The 21,006-nt window shown below is 46.8% G+C and overlaps 1 protein-coding gene across 5 annotated transcripts in view; it reads right to left on the bottom strand.

The window, feature by feature from the left end:
* ITGA9 (integrin subunit alpha 9) overlaps positions 1-21,006 on the bottom strand; it is a 355,586-nt gene that overhangs the window by 10,186 nt on the left and 324,394 nt on the right. For 2 of the 5 annotated variants that reach the window (XR_009505770.1, XM_059939171.1), the window contains exon 27: positions 5,663-5,782. Coding sequence is in view for 4 of the 5 variants with exons in the window: in XM_059939171.1 (XP_059795154.1) it covers positions 5,663-5,782 (120 nt within the window). In the remaining variant the exon portion in view is untranslated. Of the gene's footprint in view, positions 1-5,662; positions 5,783-9,200; positions 9,476-18,831; positions 19,120-19,767; positions 20,758-21,006 lie in introns of those variants that run through there. The other 3 variants (XM_059939172.1, XM_059939174.1, XM_059939173.1) reach the window with 3 other exon arrangements.

Genomic DNA, 21,006 nt, shown 5'->3' with positions numbered 1-21,006 from the left:
GCTCCAGGCCATCTCATTGGCAAAAGGGGCCAACAGGAGAGAAGGGAAAGGTTCCTGGGCTGGAAGCAGTAGAGGAGGATGCAGAGTTTTCTCCTTCACTGAGTGGTGGCCTGCGTGTTTTGGCAAACTGTACAAGGGAGCAAGGAGAGGGGGAGAGAGAGGGAGAGAGAAGCCTGGGGCCCTAAATGAGGCTTTTCCTCTTGAAGGAAAAACATCCCAGCATCTCCACTCTCTCACCACTTGACTCAAAGGCTGGCTTGATGAGTTGAAGGCACTTTTTAAAGGTGCAAGTCATATATACCCTCTGAATAATGAAATTCCTCCTATAAGCAGGCCTTTACGATTGTCTTGAAGAGGCACAGGGCCCAGGCCATTTCAAACCCAAACAGGAGCCAAACAAAAGGAGAGGGGACTCATTTGGATTTTTCTCCCTTAAAAGAGTTTCCTATTTCAAAGTTTTCTTCCTGCACGGTGGCTTGGCAGGCTACTGTAATCCTCGCACAGAAAGTTTAAATTATGGCTCCCAGTGTCTGCTAACAGCTCGGCTCTGGGAAGGCTGATTAGGATCCATTTCAGAATGTGAAGAAGGGTCTGGTTAGCTCGGGGCCCTCGCTGTGGATTTTGCACCGGAGCCAGGACCTGCTGCGGCCAAGCATGAGACAGCGCCTGATGTGCCACCGGCCGACCCTCTGGAAAGCCCTGGAGGAGAGAAGGAGGCTGAGCACTAGGCAGGGAGCCTGGAGTTCGGCTCTGGAGAAGGTATTTGCTGACCCTATAAGGGGTTTCTGTTTCAGATAAACAGGGGATGATGGGCATGTTGGTGGCACCACGGCGACATGTAGGAGGTGTGGCACAGGCTCTTTGCCTGGCCAAGTGCTGCTTACCCCTCAGGATGTGCTTGGCTCAGCCTCGGTCACTTAACTGCTTTCCCCAGTCTTTACGACGGAGTGAGGGCTCTTGCTGCTTATCACCTCTGTCCCTTCACCCCGAGCCGGCCACTTCGCAGGGATCTGTTTGCTGAGTGAAGGTACCGGCCAGCTCACAAGTGTAAAGCGTGCCTGCAGGGCACAGAAAATCCATCCGCACTGGGCCAGCTGCCTTGTTCTGTTTTTGATACCACGCCACCATCCTTGTACATTTTGGGGAACAACCATTTTGGGCTCATGTGCTCAAGGCAATGGCAAGCAACCATAGGTAGCAGTGTCAGGAGCTACACCAAAGGGAACTTTAAGAGACGTGGTTCTAGAAAGGAAGGAGGACTTGAACATTGCCCACCTGTCTTCAAGGGCTCTAGTGAAGTGTTTACTCATCAGCAGTGGCAACTGGGTACCATGCAGTGACTTTCCCCTTGAAAGGATTGGAGGGAATGGTATGTGAAATACGGTAATAAGCCAGAAGCAGTTAGACCTCCCATCTAACTCAAATACTAGGCCCATTAATCAACAGATTTCTGTGCACTGAATTGTCAATATATTACACCTCTATACATAATGCATGTTTCTTAGGTTATAGACATAGGAATCCAAGTTGACAAGAGGTCTGTAGTTGACTCACAGACATAGAGAACAGACTTGTGGTTGCCAATGGGGAGGGGGTTGGGGGAGGGATGGATTGGGAGAGTTTGGGATTAGCAGATGTAAACTATTATATATAGGATGAATAAACAACAAGGTCCTACTGTATAGCACAGGGAACTATATTCAATATCCTGTGATAAACCATAATGGAAAAGAATATGAAAAAGAGTGTATATATGTGTATAACTGAATCACTTTGCTGTATAGTAGAAATTAACACAACATTGTAAATCAACTATACTTCAATAAAATAAATAAAAAAACAGAAGAGGTCTGCAGTTGAAGTTTTAGGAATATGTAGGTCTTCAGAATAATCCTACATTTCATTTGCCCTTTTCAGTGTCCTATGAAGTCATTCTATTTAGTTAGTCCTTCAGGAGAAAAATATTTTTCCTAAAGAAACTCCCTCTGCCGAGCTCCTTACTGCACTGTCGCTGTGCCTGAACAGACTACCCACTCTGAATGTAGAGTGCGTTCATGAACCCTGCACCGAGGTTTACTTTTTTTTCCTCCAAGGAGCTCAATCATAATTTTATCTATGACACGATGGAAGAGAGATGAGGTTTCATCTACTTCAGAACAACAAAACTTCCAGTTAGGCTAATCATCCTTTGCCATAGTGAGTTTTACAGAAAAGATTAAGATTTTGCCCATATTTCTGAATATCATGTATGTGATAGACAAAAGATGGCCACTAATTCTTCGCTACTCCTCCCATTGGGAGGCAGAGTCTCTTTCCTGTTCCTTGACTCTAGGCTGGCACGTGACTGCTTTGACCAACAGAGTACAGCAGGATGATGCCATGCCAGTTCTGGGCCAGCCTTTCAGAGGACTAGCAGCTCTCACCATGCTCTCCCAGAGCTGAAGCCACCACGTAAAACATCAGCACACTCTGCTGGAAGGGCCACATGTAGAGGCCCTGAATCTACACGGAGAGAGGGAGGGGCCTGGCAGAGCCCGGCCTTCCAGCCATCTCCACCCAAGGTGCCAGGCATGTGAATAAACTTGTCCTGTGAAGTGAAGCAGCCTAGCCACCAGGTGAATGCCCTTGTGTGACACCACTCAGTGTCACTTGGAGCAGAAGAATCACCCAGCCAAACCCTTCCTGAATTCCTGACTCATACATTTGTTAGGCAGAAGGGAACTCAATTTGGTGGCAATTTGTTGTGCGGCCATAGCTACCCAGTACCATATAAAAGACTGTAACGTAGGCAATAGCACCACTGACAACCGTGAAACCCTGCTGGAGCGAAAGCCTTTAGGGTATCTGCCTAGTTTCCTCCTAAGATTAGCCCCCATCCCCACCCCTACCTGGTCTCCCCAAACCTCCACACTGCATCTTTCTCCTGCGCTGGCCTTAGCTGTCTGGATGTGGAAGACATGTGACCCAGCCCAGGCTGGTCAGATTCTCTCTCTGCCACCTCCTGGCCTCTTGCCACAGTTGTAGACATTTGACTCAAGCTGAGCCAGTCAGATTCTCTCTCCCAGGCTTGTAGGACTGGGACTCAGAGGAGGCTGATCAGTCTGTGTCTGTGGCTAGAAGTTTTGACGGCATCACTCGCCAGCTTTCTCAGAGCTGTTCTAGACCCTTCCTTCCTCCAGCAGTTAAGATGACCTTGTCTGGTTAAGGCCCCTCGACCGCCACCACTCTGCTTTCATGGCCAGTCCATGGCAGAGGGTGATGTCTGCCTTCTCGGGCCCTGGCTCTTTGGATCACACACAGCTGGGTGGCCTCAGGGTGCTGGCCACCCCATGACACCCCCTCCTGACACACCACATTCTTTAAAGAAACAGCAGAAGCAAAGCGAAGCAGATGGCAGTTGGAAGGAGGGGGGAGGGTGTGCTCAGGAGAGGGGACACTCCTGAGTGGCAGAGCCAAGTGGGGGGCCCAGAGGGAGGGGGTGGGACACAGCCACCCTGCTCCCCACTCTGTGTCCCTGTCTGGTCCCGTGCACCCAGCCGTGGAGGACGGTGCCCCCTCTCTTCTGATATGTCCGTACAAAGGCAGAAGGAAGTATCTCTCTCTCTCACACACACAAACACACACATCCCCCCCAAAGCCCTTACTGTCTTCAGATCCCAAACACTGAGCTGGCTTTGTTCTCCACCCCCAGACCAGCCGTCTTGGCAGGAAGGAGTTAGAGTTGGAGAAAAGGGAGAATTAAGACTCTATCTGGCCACGCAGATTAAACAAACAACAAATGGGCAGGTTTTTCAAAAAAGGTAATATCCGCTCCTGGTAAATATACAGGAAAATGGGCACTTTTGATACACTGCTTGTATAACCTTTCCAGAGGGCAACTGGCAATATGTAATAAAAGGCTTAAAATACGCATTTCTTTTGACTCGGTAATTCCGTTTCTAGGGTTTCATCTTAAGGACATAATGAAGGATTTGTGCAAATATTTGGCTCCAAGCATATTCACTGTGGCACTGTTACAAGAAGTGTGAAACCAGAAGCCATGTGAATAAATCCCAACATCCGAGGACTGGGATCTGCCATACACCTGCAGCCTGAGGACAGCGCTGGACACGGGTTTTTAACAATAGGGAAAGACTTTCACAATTTTGCATTCAGGGAAAGCTAGCCTGTAAAATAGTAAATGGGATGTCCAAAAAGCATGGGAACCTGAGATACACTAATTTTCAAGTAATATGCTCAATATATTTTTCTTCAACCTCCAATACTTTTTTCAGGTGAAGTTGCTCTTAATTTAAAGTGATGAGTCCAACTGTCAATCTGAAAAGATGTACAACAAAAACACTATTTTCCCTGTGTTTCTAGATTTCTTGGATACTCTGAAGTATATTTACTATACTTTTTTCAGATTGATAATTGAACTCATTGCTTTAATTTTAGAGGTCCTGCACCTGAAAATGTATTGGGTATTTTACTGGAGAATTTAACACACTATTCACAAATAAGTGGGTGCTAAGAGAATGCCTGGTCTCTGTCTATTATGTAGGGAAAAAGTTCAAGAAGAGACAATGCTGGTCTCACCACGGTTATTTCTGGGATGGGGACTCCTGAGTATTTGACAACTTTTTTGCTTACTGACATGTGTCTACGTTTGATCAATAAATACAAATTATTTTGGAATCCCAAAGAAACTAATTATTTGAATTTAAAGGATCCATCCATAATCATGTTAAGAGGCTGCTTCCACCTGCCTCTGAAACCTGGAACACTGGAAAATCAGGGACTTGGTGTCAGGAAGTCCCAGCTGTGGTCCCTGGTGCTGCTGTAGGAGCTGGGGACACGGTGGAAACAAGAACAGACAGGACCCAACTCACGTGGCACACTACCATCCCGTGGAAGAGACAGACCTTCCTCAGATAATGACTCTGAAACCATTACTGATGAATACAGAGGCCCTAAAGTCAAGGACGCCAGGTGTCTGAGAGAAGAGCGCAGGGCAAAGAAACCATCCTAGAATTGGGGGTGAGGACACCCCTTTCTTCTTGAGAAAGTGACAAGAGGCAAGATGTGAAGGATGAGCAGGCGCTCCCTGGTGAAGGAGGCAGGGCAAATCTACCCCCTGGGGCACCTACGAATGAACCCCCATGGGGTTGGGAGAACTTCTGATGAAGCTACCCAGGCAGCACTCCAGACATACGGCCCATCGCCATTACTAGAGTCTTCTGGGCAGAAATCTTTTCCATGTTCCACATGGGAAAAGAACAAAGAATGGCTCTGTAGTTTCTTTTCTTGTTTTTGTGCCAAGTAAAGGAGTTAACCATCCCCGTCCCAGTCCCAGCTGTTACTCCCCAAGCTTGTGCGTTGGAGTGAGGCTCCCACCACCCTGTGTTAGGACTGGTGGCAACTCTGCTAGGGAAGGCAGGAGAAGAGGGGTAAGATTTTGGGGTTCCCTCTAAAGCAGTCCAGTCCTCAGGTGTGAATGGCCTCAGGAGGAGCCTAGACTCCATTCACTGCCTGGAGGGGACCCTGTCCTCCTTCATTGTACCTGCACTGGGAAGGAAGTTCCACCAGGAAGCCTTTTCCGACGACGAGCTCTAGCCCTGCTGAGGCAGGAGAGCTGGGTGTCTGGTCAGGGACTCCCTGGGGACCTGCGCTCTCCACTCACCTTCCAGAGCAGCACAGCCAGCAGCAGGAAGATGAGGATTCCCACCAGCAAGCTGATGGCAATGATCCACCCCACGACGTAACCTCGGGGCTCCAGATTGTGCAACGCCTCGAAGACCACCTGGGAGGCAAAGCAGAAGTGAGATGGTTCCCAAACAGAAGCACCCACCGCATGAGGGGACCCAGCCTGGGCTTGACATTGGGACTGAACTGGAGAGATGTGTCCAGACTGCTGTCACTCTAAAACGGGCTCTGTTGAGTGCTTTCCTGGTTGTATACGGATGGATTTTTCACAAGGACCTGAAAAGGCACTTGAAATCACAGGCCCAGTTCTTCAAAGGGCTGTAACGACAACAGGCCTGATTTAAGTATCACGAAGTGAACATAAGCGTGGTGAAAAACTGAGAGGATGCACTTTTTTCTTGATTCAGAACAGACAATAACAGTCTCTGTTTTATTATGGTTTTGAAACAAAGGGCATGGGCGTGCCCTCCAGGTAAGACAGTACTTCTTTCTGAGTGTTCTGTGCACTGTGTAACTTAGTGTGATTACTCAATTAATGCCAGTTTCCTCAGTAGACTGTGGACCTCAAGGGCTGGGCACAGTTTGCCTTGGGTCTCATGGCGATACCTAGCACACTAAAAGCACTCACTCGAAGAGCGGAGCCCTGGTCTCCAATGGGAGCCATAGGTCCTCAGAGCCCATGTCTCAGTGGAGCAAGTTTTCCCAACTTTGATGGAATCTCAGTGGTGTGTTGGCTCACATCAATGGTGCCAACGGTGTGCATCTCTTCCCAGCCCCACATCTAAGGACGTTTCAATGCTATTTTGAAATGGTCCATCACAGGAGTATTTATACCACCAAAAGTGGCGCACAAATCAGGGCGCCCCCACCCTCCTGCCAGAGAAGTGATAGCTTAACACGTGCTAGCTCAACACTGACTGTACCCTTTGGCTCTATTTTCGCCCCACTGGTCACAGCGGAGTTTATTTTTGTAGAATTCAAAGCATCCATTGTGTCCTCTACAGCCAATCCCCTAACACCCCACCGTCCCGTTCAAGCTCCTCTTTGCTGAAGAGACAGAAATCTCAGCTCTGGGCAGCCATTGTCTCCCTTGGCTGCAGACAGGCTGGCCCAGCCACAGGGCTTTGTCCAAGCTAGGCCGTGTGCTTGGAATGCCCAGTCCCTCCTTGGAGAAGGCCTATGTAAACCTGGCTCAACCCTGAAAGCCAGCTGATTTTTTGCCTGGCAGGAAGCCTCGCTGGTTATGGGAGCCCCTTGCTCAAGCCTCAACGGTGACTGGGCACAGGACTGAGTTGATACTAGCGCTATTTATGTTACCTTTTTAGGGCCTCGTTTCCCTCTCTCTGTAACATTTCTTGAATGCTCCTCTGTGTCAGGCTCTGTGCTTTTCTTGCAATCTCTTGTCTAACTCACACAATCACCCCAGGAGGTATTTAGCACCTATTTTACACAGCAGGACATGGAGGCCCAGAGAGGACAAGGGATTTGCTCTGGGCCATGTAGCTTACAATGCAGAGTCAGGATTTGAACTCAGGTCTAGCCAACCCCAAACTCCCAATCTAAGCTGGTCACTAGCACACCATAGAGTACCTGGCTGACAGTGGTTCTTTAAAGATTATCTGTCAATTAAATGGATCATTTACTGTCTCTTCCCTGGTGATAAGGAAAGCAAACACAATCACCTTTGTCTCAACTGTCTTCATTCCCACTGGTGGGGTGGGGGGGTGTGCTGGGGGAGGGGAGGATGGTCATCCATGAGGCAGATCCTGAATCCAAAACATTATCTCTAGGGAAATCAGAGCAGAAACCATTCCTTCCTATGTTGGGACAGATCAAAGAGAACTGCCTACAGAACACAGTAGTCACTTCTGGGAATGGAAATAAGGCCTCTTTTCAGCACATACTCACTAGCTGTGTGACCTTGGACAGGGTACTTTCTCTCTCTGAGCCTCAGTTCTCTCCTCTGTAAAACAGGGGTAGAACAGCACCTCCCCAGAGAACTGAAGGGGCTAACGCACGCAGGGCGATTGGCAGAGCCCACCCCTGACACATGGCAGGTGCTCCCATCAGCATCATTAGCACTGCTGGCAGGGAGATTTCTTTTGAGGTTGTGCATGGTTGGCTGGCACCCTTTTTAATTTTAAAAAACTATTTATTGAAGTCTAATATACATAGAGAACAGTCTACGTAACCTAAGTGCACAGCTCACTGCATTTTCACGAACTGAATGCGAAATGCATCTGTGTAGCCAGCACCCAGATCGAGATGCAGGATGGGACCAGCTGCTGAGAAGCCCCCTTCACGCTCTCTTCCAGTCACAGCCCCCAGGAAGGGTACTCGTTGTCCTGACGGCCGAGAGCCTAGATGAGCATCACTGCTTTTGTCCACGCTCTACCCGGAAAGACTTCTTTCTTCCACATTAGGTTTGGGAGATTCCTCCAGGCTGGAGCATGGCATTCTCATTGCTGTGTGAATATCCCTTGATTTATTTATCCATTCTACCCGGTTTGGGGCTATTACAAAGAGGGATTTTCAGACATGAGGCGATCCTGAAGGAGGAATACGTGGGGGTGAGAGGTGGTGGGACAGAAATGGGCTGTGAAGTCTGTCATCTTAAGCCTACTCTTTTCTATCTGGTTCAGATTAGAGATTAATGTCTTTAAAGACAGATAGATTCATGTCTTTGAGTTACTGCCCCTAAAAAGCTGTGGATCAAATCACCTCCCACGTTCAGAATCTCTTGTGGTGTCTTGCACAGGTCAACTATGAAGCACCGTGGCTGAGAGGGGCACCCTTGGACAGCCAAGACAAACTTCTCGGTTTCCTCCTCTGTGAAATGGGGAAGTAAGATAGTGTCTGAAAGTTCCTGGTCTCTGGTCGCATAGTGAAAATCTGCTGAACCTTCCTGTTGACAATGAGACAGGCTGTGGGCTCCGTGGGGTCAGCTGTAAAGTCCAGCCCCTTGGGTCACCCCGAGAGCCGCACAGGGACGCTGCCTGCCCGCGGTGTCTGAAATGCATATCCTGGCAAAGCCACCTTGGAAGTCTGGTTTTGTAAATACAGAGACAGTGAAGAGTATCCACTACAGTTTAGTCTGGCAAATTCCACAAGAATGCCCTGGCACTTCCCCGGAATGTGTGCTTAATCTTTTATTATTTTTAGTGATGCCGTTCATCATCTTGGACATGTGCTTTATGCTTTGGCAAAGCTGGTTCCTGCACATCGCGACTCTAATAAACTCATTAAGTGGAAGGATCTGAGCAGCCTGAAGTTCTAAGAAGTCACATCTTAGATAAAAACCCAAAGGAACAGCAGCATGGACCACAGAGAGAGGTAGGAAGCACCGACAATCCAGTCTGGTCGCCACCAGTAAATAGCAGGATGATCCTGGTGAAGCCCTTATACCTCTTTATTTATTTTTTTTTTTTAACATTTTACATATTGTATCTAGCTAGATGTGAATAGCCAATCCCATATAAATTCATATGTAGGAAAGTATAGATACCCAATTTCAGTTTTTAGGAGATGAGTTTTTATTAGGCTTGACATATTTTAGATTTTATTTATTTATTTATGACTGTGTTGGGTCTTCGTTTCTGCACGAAGGCTTTCTCCAGTTGCGGCAAGCGGGGGCCACTCTTCATCGCGGCGCGCGGGCCTCTCACTATCGCGGCCTCTCTTGTTGCGGAGCACAGGCTCCAGACGCGCAGGCTCAGTAATTGTGGCTCACGGGCCCAGTTGCTCCGCAGCATGTGGGATCTTCCCAGATCAGGTCTCGAACCCGTGTCCCCTGCATTAGCAGGCAGATTCTCAACCACTGCGCCACCAGGGAAGCCCCACTATACCTCTTTATTATAATTAAAAAAATTTTTTTGAATCAGCCCATGGTATTTTTTAATGTTTTTTTTTAAATTGAAGTATAGTTGATTTACAATATTATATTAGTTTCAGGTATACAGCATGGTGATTCAGTATTTTTACAGATTATACTCCATTAAAAGTTATCACAAGATAATGGCTATAACTCCTTGTGCTACACAATAAATCTTTCTTGCTTATCTATTTTATACATAGTAGTCTGTATCTCTTAATCCCATCCCTGGTACCTCTTTAAATATCTTTTCTCCATCTCCCCAGTTATTGCTCCAGTTCAAGCCTGAGCTTCTGTCACCAGCACTATTTCAGGAGCTTTGGAGGAGACTTCCTGCTGTTAGAGTTGTCTTCCTAAAGCACAGGCCTCATCACGCACTTCTCAGTTTATACTACAGATGGTTTCCCTTTATACCAAATATACATTTCAGGGTACCAGGCTCTTTACAATCTGGTCTCCTTCCTACCTTTCCAGCCCCTGGCAGGACCTGTACTCACATTCTAGCTGGTTAGAGTTATCTCCCTGTGGGACCTGTGGCCTCCTGCCTCTCTGCAGCCTGCTTTTGCCACCTTGGAAGACTCTTCCATTCTTGTCCAGATGACAAACTCCAATACTGCTTATCTTACAAATGTTCATATCCTTTGATCCATTAATTCTGTACTTGGAAATTTACTCATAGGCAAGAAACATAAAGTACAGGAAAAGTTTTATATTCGAAGATGTTCACTGCAGAATTATTTACATTGGTACAGAATTAGGAATATCCTTAATGGAAAAGAATACAAAAAAGAATATATATGCATAACTGATTACGTTGCTGTACACCAGAAACTAACAAAACATTGTAAATCAACTCTACTTCAATAAAAAATAGAAATATCCTAAAAGTCTAAGAGATGAGTAAATTACGGCAATCGCGAAGTAGAATACCACAGAGCCGTTAAAATGATAATACATCTGGCTGTCAAAGTATGATTTTCAAAAAGTTAAAAACATGACTCTCATACAAATATGCAGCAAATACACATTAAAAATTTATTTAATTCATGACTGAGGGAATCAGCAGGATGGTAAAGCTAGTTCAAAAAAGGATCTGAGAATGCAGGTAGTTACAGGAAAAAAAGAATGTTGAAAACAGATACAAAACTGATTAATACCTTACACGGCAATAAACTATAACCTTTGGGATTATATTTTCTGCCAGACGGAAGTCATTTTCATCTTTACCGGCAAAAGGCATTTGTAACTTAGTTTTCTATAAGCTAATATGTAACTTCACAGAATATGGGCCCTAGGGAGTTAGGCAGGACTATTAGAACAGTGTTGTTTTTCTCAAATTTTAATGTGTGTAAGAATCACATGAGGAACCTCGTTAAAATGCAGATTCTGAATCAGGGAGTCTGGATTGGGGCCTGAGCGTCCACATCACGGTTACTACGCTCACTGGCGATGCTGATGCTGCTGGTCCAAGGACCACACTTTGAGTAGAAAGGGGATAGAGAATGCTCCAGGTGTGAAAGGACACACAATCATCTTTTGCCTGATTTCCAAGTTTTACATACTTTAGAAAACAGGATAATAAAATGGGAAAAATGATAAATGCTATAAAGTTATACGAAAAAATCAATATCAATTTAGCATATAGAAGACTTCAGCTTTGCAGAAAAATATAGGAAATTTTTTAAGTAAATAGGTGTTTTTTGATACTACAGGTATTATTTTCTCTTTTCTACTTTTAACTACTTTTTTAAAAAATTGAGCATTTTAAAGCCAAGTTAAAAAAAAATTAAAAGGAGAGACTCTGCTCCAACAGCTTCTGTTCCAAGAAGACTGACCTACTCTGCTCTTTTCAGCAGAGTTAATCATTCTCTGAGCTTTTGGAAACAGCAATTTTCAACTTCTCTTAGCAGAGAAAATCTGCACTAGCACCCCAATGTATAAAACAGAAAAAAATGGAGATTCTCTGTTTATAAAGAAGGTGGGCAGCTCGAGCCCTGTCTGATCGGTCCCCTTTCCCAAGCCAGTCCCTTCTACCCCAGGCCCAGCAGCCCCAGAACCAACTCAAGGGAACCCACGGCTCCACAAAGCTTAGCTTTAAAACCACAGTGGAGCACTTCATCATCATCCCAGTCCTAAGTCCTCTTCACTCTGTAAGGTAATGATGTATCTTCCTGTCTATGGACTCCAGTAAACTGTGAATTCTTACAGAACAAGGATTTGAATGCATGTTCTCCCGTCACCTAGACCAAGGTAGTGATTCATCATGTGATTCATGAAGGCACAGATTAATAAATTCAATGTCCTTTTTGCCATACCATTGATGAAGTATGACTATGACTCAGTCTGCAATGAAGAGAGGATGAGATTTGAAGCTGGAGTTCCTGAGTGTGCTTCTCTTTTTTCTACTTCAAAAATATATCGGCAAATGTTATTTCTTTTGGGAGAGTTCTGGCCATCCATCCACACATGCATCCATCTGCCCATCCACCCCGTCTGTCCATTTGTTTGTCTATCCATCTGTCTGTTCGTCCGTCCATCCATCCAACAAATGTGTACACAGGACCTACTATGTGCCAGGCACTGTGGGGATTCATTGATGAATAAAACAGGCAGTCTTTGCCCTCATGGAGCTTCCAGCTTATACAGAATACTGGCCAGTTAGATATAAATGCAAAATTATAACTTTAGAAAGTGCCCCAAAGGAGAGATTCATGGTTAGAAAAGACTCTAAGATAAGCATGGCAGTCAGAAAGTTTTTTGAGGGACTGCTTGAGCTAAGAGTTAAAGGGTAAGCAGAAGTTAACTAGTCAAAGAGGGAAATGAACAACATTCCAAAAAGGAATAGCACGTGCAAACCCCCTGTGACAGAAGAGAGCCTGGCAGAGGTGAAGTACTGCCAACAGACAGTAGGCATGGAGCAAATGGAATGAACAAGAAGCCACCGGAAAATGTTCAAGATGAAGCTGGAGAGATGGGAAGGTCTGGAGGCTGTGTTAAGAATTATATCCTTTATATTAAAGAAGCTTGTGGCTTCCATCTGAAAACTGGTCCCATCTAGCTTTTTGATGGCTGCACTAAATCAAACCAAACCTGCAGTTATTTTGATCTTAATGTCTAATTCCTAAATAATTTAGTTTAATAGGTTACTTTCTTTTCATAAAACACTGAAATTCAAGCTTCTGACTCTCCTTCTCCATTCAGGTAGAGAGGAAATCGCCCTGAAAAGCAACGTAGAAACTCTTTTGTCTTCCTGAGGCATGGCTTTGAAAATTACTTATAAATAATCCCTGAGAATCATCAGATTCATTCATAAAATTACCTGAGAAAATTGTTGATAAGCATAGGAGGAATAAGGGATGCTTTAACTATGCCATTAAAAATACTGTGGAATTAAACCTAAAAAAAAAAAAAAATAATTATACGCTTTATCTTAAGAGGCATGGGAGGTCAATGGAAGGTTCTAACTAGGGAGTGACATGGTTTGCATTTTGCAAAGAGCACTCTGGCTGCAAAACGCATCGGGAGAACTTTACGTGGGGGTTCAAGGAACAGGCCCGTTAAGAGGGCTGCAGGGGAAGTGGTTTCCCCAGCAGAGATCCACACTCCCAGTATGAAAGGAGAAAAAAGACGGAGGCTGAGGGGGAGTCTGCACGTTTCAGAGGGTGGTAGGAGGCTGAGAGATGGGGCGGCAGAAGTTCTCATCAACGAAGGGATAAATGATCACACATCAGCAGACTGAAGCTGGAGGGCTCATGTGTTGGATGTTAACTAATAAAACATAAGAGAATTGAGGAGCACGAGGATTTGCCTCAGTAGAGTCCTTGAGGAGGACAGACATCTGGCAGGGGCGATGGCAGGCCCACACGCTGGGCATCCTGCCTGCTACTGTAAACTTGAACACACCTGAGGCTGGCAAGCTGGCGTCAGGGAACCACCAGGAGCCAACTTCCAGTCTGAGGCAGCTGGTAAGCCTGAACCACAGCACTTGATTCACTTGTATGTTTCTGGAAACTTTTATGTTCTGACCACTGTAAATATGCCCAATGTCATAGCTGGAAATGCTCAGGTCTCCAAAAGGCTTGAGAACATGACCACAATGGGGTACGGCTGGCCCAGGCCTGGCTGGACGGAGGGCTTCCACGGCTGAGGGGACAGCTCAGCATAAGCAGCACCCGAATGGAGGTTCAACCCCAGGCCCCACTGCCTGAAGGTCAATTACAAGGGCAAGATGCTTTCCACAACTGACATCACACACAGGTCTCACAGAGGGAAGGAATTTATATAAAATAAAAAGTGGTAAAAGAAGAACATCTGGGACAATGAAATGCCATTTTCATCTGCTTCTAATTACATCTAGCAGCCAGTGGGGAAGGGGGCAGGGATAAAGGGTTGTGGGAGCTGGAGGAAATGTTCTCAGCAGAGCCATGTCTTAAATCACTCTCAGAACAGAGCCTTTAGAAAGCATCCCCACTCAGGGGAGACCGAAGACTTATGGAGATGACATCAATGAACAGAAAATAAATTGCATTTGGCAAGATGGACATTGTAAGTCTGTGCTGTGATAAACAAAGATGTCAAACTTGCCCCTGCCTGCTAGGTGCTGGGTTTCAGGAATTCCTTGCTCTGTTAGAATTTGCAGAGGAATGAGCTGGGCTGGTGCTAATTCCTTTATTGTTAAGAACGGGTCACATTTGTTGAGAACTTACCGTGTGCCAGACATGGTGCTAAGAGGTTTTATATCTATTACTCCTGAGAAACCTCATGACTGCTCTTTAAAGGGAGGAGGGGAACGCAGCTCCTTTACCGCAGGCTACGGAGGGCCCTCGATGAGTGCTAATTCTCTTGATGAGTAGCTGTGCATCTGGTTAGGGACCAGGCCACAACAGGAAAGAGTTCCAGAATCAACAGACCACTAAGTCAGAGCATGATGTGCTTCTGAGGTCACTGGAGCCAAGGGTCGCTCCAAAGACTAAGGGCCAGCTGTCACCACCCATGGCTGCATTCCTACCATCTGCCCGAGTGGTGCTCCTGCTGTGCGAGGGCCAGGCAACAGGACAGCAGGGGTCCAAGGAGCGGAGGATGAAGGGAGACTCGGGCTTGCAAACAGGCAGCCCTGCACCAGACCCAGCCCTTCCACTGACAAGCTGTGGCATCTCAGGCTGGTAGGTCCCTTCACCTGGGGGTCTCAGTCTCCTCATCAGAAAATGGGAGTAATAATATCTCATTCACAGGGGTGATGTGAGAGTGATAGGCGATAATCACATCAAACGCCCAGCACATCACAAGAACTGAGCATATACGAATGAAAACAATAAAATCGTTAAGCAGCGGGACGCAGAAGGGCATGTCGAGCCAAGCCCCCAGTGTCTGCGTGGAGACCACTGCCATCTGCACCCTACACTACTGGTTGTCCGCCCACATCCCTCGGGTCCCTCTATCAGTTCCCTATGTCCAACCCCAGCTTTACATGCGTTCACTTCTAAGTGGACGGCACTGTCAGAGGCCACCTGCCCCCAGGGCGCGTGGGGAGAGGAGGACCTTGGCGTTCATTACCTCCTGGGCAGCCCCTGGCCAGTGAGTGACACGTACAGGAGTGAGAAAGCCCAGCTCCCTCGCTTCAAGGCAGGATGAATTCTGAGGTGGTATCTGTGCTCCAGGGCTCCGCTAAGGCTGGGGCCCCTGGAATCTCATCCTTGGTCCACTTGTTCTCTTTCCCTATCCTGTCTCCTCACTTCTTTTCCCATCTCTCTGGGAGCATTTCCTTCCTAAAATCCTTGCACCCACCTCCTCATCTGAGGGTCTGCTTCTTGAGAATCTATCTTAAGACACCATCTGACTCCATCTGGAGCCTGACCTTCCCCTGTCCACTTAGAAAATGCTTTCAATACTTGTTCAGGGGTCACTCTGTCCATGCAGCCTCTCCTAACCTCTTCAGCTCAGGCTTTCCCAGCACAAAACCACACTACTGTGTGTGTGTGTGTGTCTGTGTGTGTCTGTGTGCTTGAGCACGTGTGCCTGCACACGTGTGCAAGTGCAGTGTTCACCCCTTGAGGCTAAAATTTTTTTTCTTGTTCACGTTTACCGGGGGGTCCAGTTCATGTCTAGTCAAAGAATTTGAGGGACTGGACAGCAGCCTTGTCCTAAAATACAACCTTCCATAGCAGTGGTTTCCTTGGCTCCACAGAGCCTAGGGGTTTGGTGAGGGGATACAGAGGCCCCCAAGGGAAAATGGAAATACAAGTTGGGGGAGTTCCAGGCATCCCACCTCTGACTCAACCAAAGCACATTTCAATTTAGAAATGGGTTGTGTTGTTTAAAAAAATGATAATGATAATCATGATGACAGCTGGAAATCATTGGTTTAGAGTAAACTGATCATGACTCTTGAGGTTTTGAGGGAGGGAGAAGCTATTCTTCATTTGTTTCCTCCCATCCTTGGCCATCTCTTCATGCAAAGGGAGCCACTATTAACTGACTGCCCATGCGTAGGCACCAGGCAAAGGGCTTTGCACCAAGATGTGACCTGATCCCTCCCAACCCTTTAGGATAGATACTCCCTACATGTGACTGGCACAAACTGCTAGACCTCTACTGATATAAAGCTACCTGTCTACTTCTAGCTCCTCGGCCACCATCATCTCTAGCCAAGTGACGGTCACAACCTTCTTGCAGCCCCCTACAATCCACTGTCCACACAGTAGCCTGTGATTGTTAAAAAATATATATTGGATCATGCCATTCCCCACTCAAAACAGAAGCTTGCAATGGCTTCCCTTTGTAACTGCTCCCTGGTTGTTATATGGTGTGACCCCGCCTATGTCTCTCATCATGGATGTCTTCACATGTCTCCCATCATGGATGGCTTCACCACTCACCAGGTAGCTGCCACACTGGTGTTTCAGCCTTGAACACGCTAAGCTATTTGGGTCTTCATATGGCTCTCCCTCCTCACTGGGACACTCTTCCCTGTGCTTGGCAAGCTAATCCCTCCTCACTCTCTAGATCTCAGCTTCCTTGGAGAAACATTCCTTTAGATTCCCCTCAATCTAGAGCAGGTTACTCCCATGGAACTCACCTTGATTTGAAATAAAACCCTTGTTTGCTTCCTTGTTTACTCTCTGTCACCCCCTCAGTCGCTCTGGGAGGGCAGGGGCCATGGCTACTTTGTTCCCCATTGCACCCACAGTGTCTCTACACTGCCTGGCCCGTAGCAAGCCCCCAATAAGTATTCATTGAATGAAACTGCAAATAGTGACAATCAGCAAACCACACTGGGATTTTTCTCAGTTCCTTATGGTTAGAGCTTAATTCTCACATTAGGGGTAGTGGGTGAGGGGAGAGGACTGCCTACCATCTTTTGATGATGACAGGGAATGGCGGGGGGGTGGTGATGACTTTCCAGTGACCCTCTTCTTCATCGTATCTCTCAGTGTAAGAAGGGGGAAAACTCTCTTGCCGGGTATAATGTAATTTTTCACATAAATGGTAAAGTACAAGTCACAGTCTATTCGGTGACAGAAAATTGTAAAGTTTGCTTCAAGATGCAGTAAACAACAAAAGAACTATAGGTGGCACCTTTTGAAGTAATCTCATTTACCACCTTAGATGATGCCCTCTGGGTTGGGGGGCAGTGGCAGGGAGCAAAACGGAGGGGAAACCTCCAGGAAGTAGAAAGCAGGTTTCCCATGTTACGGATGAGGAAATGGAGGCTTACAGAGCTTACCTGATACCCAAGATCACACCACTGGGATGGGAAGGAGATGGGATATGAAGCCAGGCTTTTCTAATTCCAAAGGGCGAAATGCAGTGCTCCCTGTTCACAGAGGACAAGGCCAAACTAGAAGTACTGACTTCCTGGAAGGGCCAAGACTGGGAACTGAACTTGAACGGCTTCAGAGAAAATGAAGCTGGAACGTGCTCTCCTGATCAATTCGTGCGTGAGGGGGAGGTTTATTCAGAAGTGAAAGCGTGGCTGCAGGCTGGAGGCTTTGTTCTGGAGTCTGATTGAGACTGAGCAGGGAAAGCCTCCACTGGGGTGAGGAGAGCCAGGTCCAGTCTGAAGGGGCTGGCTGGGCTCCAAGGGTACCTGGGCAGTTTTAACAGACAGACTTTAAAACAAGTCAGTCCTTTCCAGAGTGGACACTTGCACTTGTCGGGGCCCTTTCATCCAAGAAGGCCCAGTGCCCTCCCGTGTGACTGAGTGGCTGCAGGTCAGGGAAAGGAGTACCAGGCTGGGGAGTCAAGGGCTCCAGACACTATTCTTGGCTCAGCGATGTGAGATCCAGGGCAAGTCACCTATTCTCCCCGAGCATCAGAGGCCCTTTGTTCACTAGAGGAAGAGGCTTTGTGGTTCTAATCCAGGCAGGGCACAGCAGAATCTCAGGGGACTTGTTAAAGTTATGACCCATCTCCCCACCTGCAGGGTAAGGGACGGCAGAGGAGGACCGTGGGAGGGAGGTGACCGCCTCTTTGGACATATGATTCCCGGGGCAGAAGGTGAAGGCCCCAGACATTTGCCCTGTCAAATCAGCAAGGAAGTAGCTCATTCCAGCATATTCATCCTAAAAACAAAACAAAGCCCAAAGCACAAACACTCCTAAACCACCTATGGACAAAGAGTTTCATGTTCTCTCATTAATGGAGCTGACAAAGTGGTCTAAATGACTGAACAAAGACTGGCTCAGATGGGAGCTCTAAGATGCACCAGGGGTTGGCTGGCCCCATGCTGTCTTCGGTATTAGAAAAGCACATGGGAGGGGGTATTTGTCACTTTTTAGCGTCCTTCCAGTGCTGGGGAGTCCTCCTCTAGGTGAGTCTTGGGGTGAGGGTGAGGCTCTACTATAATAGCCAAAAATGCCAGCCACCTGCTCTTTCTGGGGTGCCTGGTACCCCAGGGACAAGGGTCTAACCTCAGCCAGTGAGAGGCTCCTGCCTGACTCCAGAGCAAGAGGCTGAGAGAAGCCAGGGAAGCAGTGTCCAGAGTACCATGCCAGGCTCTTTCTGGGGCCTGACCCAGCCTGTGGTCCTGGCGCCGCAGGTCTGTCATATCCCCAGCCTTCCTGGCAATTCTGAGAGCTACCCAATAGCCTTCTAATCCATTCTGATTCTGCTAAAATGAGACGGAGTCAGTCTCTCCTGCTGGTACCTAGAATCTCAGCCTGGTGCCCACTCCACATGGCAATGACTTACTTATCCATCTGTGGATTTCCATGTTCATCATGTATTCCACTATTTCAAAATATCAAGAAAACAGATTTGCTCTGTAACTCATACAAGCTTCTCACACAGTCTGAGAAGGGAGTTTGGGGCGGTGGCTCTCAGGAGCAGAGCTGGTGTGCTGGAGATTCTTGGTTTGCCCCCGGGGAGTTTCTAGCCTCAGCTGTTGGCAGCACTGCCGGAAAAGCCGGAAGGGTTGGGTTGGACAGGATGGGAGTTCAGCGTGTTCTCAGCACAATCAGCGCTGAATGCGGTGACTCAGATCTCATCCACAGTTCTCAGGTTTGGGTCTGTACAAAGCCAGGTAAGCTGGTGTGGTTGGCCTTGGACACGTGCTAATACCCCACCTGGGAAGGGCACCTCAAATGTATTATTAGTAAACAAGGAAAATGCCTCAAATATCTAGTACATATTTCTAGGTATTTAACTGTACGCCCTGTAAAGCACTCCCCGTACCATGGCATAAAAATAAAAGACACAGAGTCCCAAGAAAATTATTTGATTTGCCTGTCAGTTGAATTATCACCATGTGCACTTTATGTGGTTAAAAACTGGATTGTTTTCCTCTTCTCACCCACACCCTGCTCGTTGCCAGCAGCAAATACACTTCCTGTTCATTCCAAGGCCATACACATGTGGCGTCTGATCTAAAAGCCTGCGATATTTTGCCCGATTTAAATTTGGTGGCTAGCCTCTATGGAAATTTCCCTTCCAATGAACAACTAACAGAGTGCCAGGCATTCAGAAGAAACATGTAGGGTGGAACGTGTTTGTTCTAAAAAGGCAAACCTTCCTACTCAGAAAATTTTTTTTTTTTTCGGCCAGGAAAGTTGAGAACAGATTGTAGTACTTCATCTTGGCTCACGGATTGAAAGGCAAAGTTATGGAAAGGAGGAAGGTGGGGGCATTGTGGGATTCCGACGGGTGCCTTTTTTTCTTAGAGTACTGGAAAAAAACCAGTTGAAAATGAGAGCTTCTTCCAAAGAACTCTTGATAATGATAATATTACCATAGTGCTCAAAATGGAACAGTAACTAATGGAAGTGGTATTTTGGGGGCATACAGATGACTCAGAATCCAACAATGGGGTGTTAGGCAATGTTTTCCTGGATCCCACAGCTCCATGTTCTAATCAAGGGCAATGCGCCCATGATAATTTTTTCATTTACCCAAGGGATTCCACCTGTAGGAAACCTGTTAATTACTTCCGTTAACTCTTAATTGGGAACACAGTGGTCTACCAGAACATTCCAAACCTCTCATGTTGGGCATGTATCTCATCCTATGAAACTTTTTAACCAGAGCTGTGACAATGAGCAGTGAATCTCCATTCTTTTTCAATCCCCAGGTAAAAGTCTGAATTAGCAGTTAAATGGCCAAAAGGCAAGGAGGAAAAGGCAAAGGTCAACTCCAAATATTTGATCTTCCATAAACACTGACCCTAGGAGTGAAGGACTCCAGCATCATTCCATTTCATCCCATTCAGTTTCTGTTATTAAAATGACTGTGTGGACAACTTCTCGATGTGAGTAGAGGAGTTAAGGTCTGCATCTGACAGTCCTTCCCTGCATCAGGCATGCAATACCCACGGCCTGGGGCAGCTTTAACATCCTCACAGATTCTTATTCATTCTGTACCAGCTGATGCTTTTTTTTCTTGCTCAGGACTGAGAGTTCATGGAGGTCCTGGGCATTTCTTTTTTTTTTTGTAAAGATTTAATTTTATTTATTTTTGGCTGCATTACATCTTCGTTGCTGTGCACGGGCTTTCTCTAGTTGCAGAGAGCAGGGGCTACTCTTCGTTGCATTGCGCGGGCTTCTCCTTGCGGTGGCTTCTCCTGCTGCGGAGCATGGGCTCTAGGCACGCCAGCTTCAGTAGTTGTGGCTCGCAGGCTCTAGAGCGCAGGCTCAGTAGTTGTGGTGCACGGGCTTAGTTGCTCCGCGGCATGTGGGATCTTCCCGGACCAGGGATCGAACCCGTGTCCCCTGCATTGGCAGGCAGATTCTTATTCACTGCGCCACCAGGGAAGTCCCCAGGCATTTATTTTCTATATGAACCCTTCCTAACCAGGGTCTTATAAGAGTGGGCTTTGCGCTGATCCTCATCCTAACATTTAGACATGTGGTGTCTCCATTGTTATTGGAAAATAAGCTAACCATTTTTTCTTTGTAAGTAATTAATCTTTGTGAATTTTCCACTTTTGTAAATTTGTCACAGCAATATTCACTCTTCCA

Source organism: Balaenoptera ricei, chromosome 11 (genome assembly GCF_028023285.1).
Source record: "Balaenoptera ricei isolate mBalRic1 chromosome 11, mBalRic1.hap2, whole genome shotgun sequence".
Taxonomy (NCBI): Eukaryota; Metazoa; Chordata; class Mammalia; order Artiodactyla; family Balaenopteridae; genus Balaenoptera; species Balaenoptera ricei.
The sequence above is the reverse complement of the archived record's forward strand: the minus strand, read 5'-3'. Positions and strand labels throughout refer to the sequence as shown.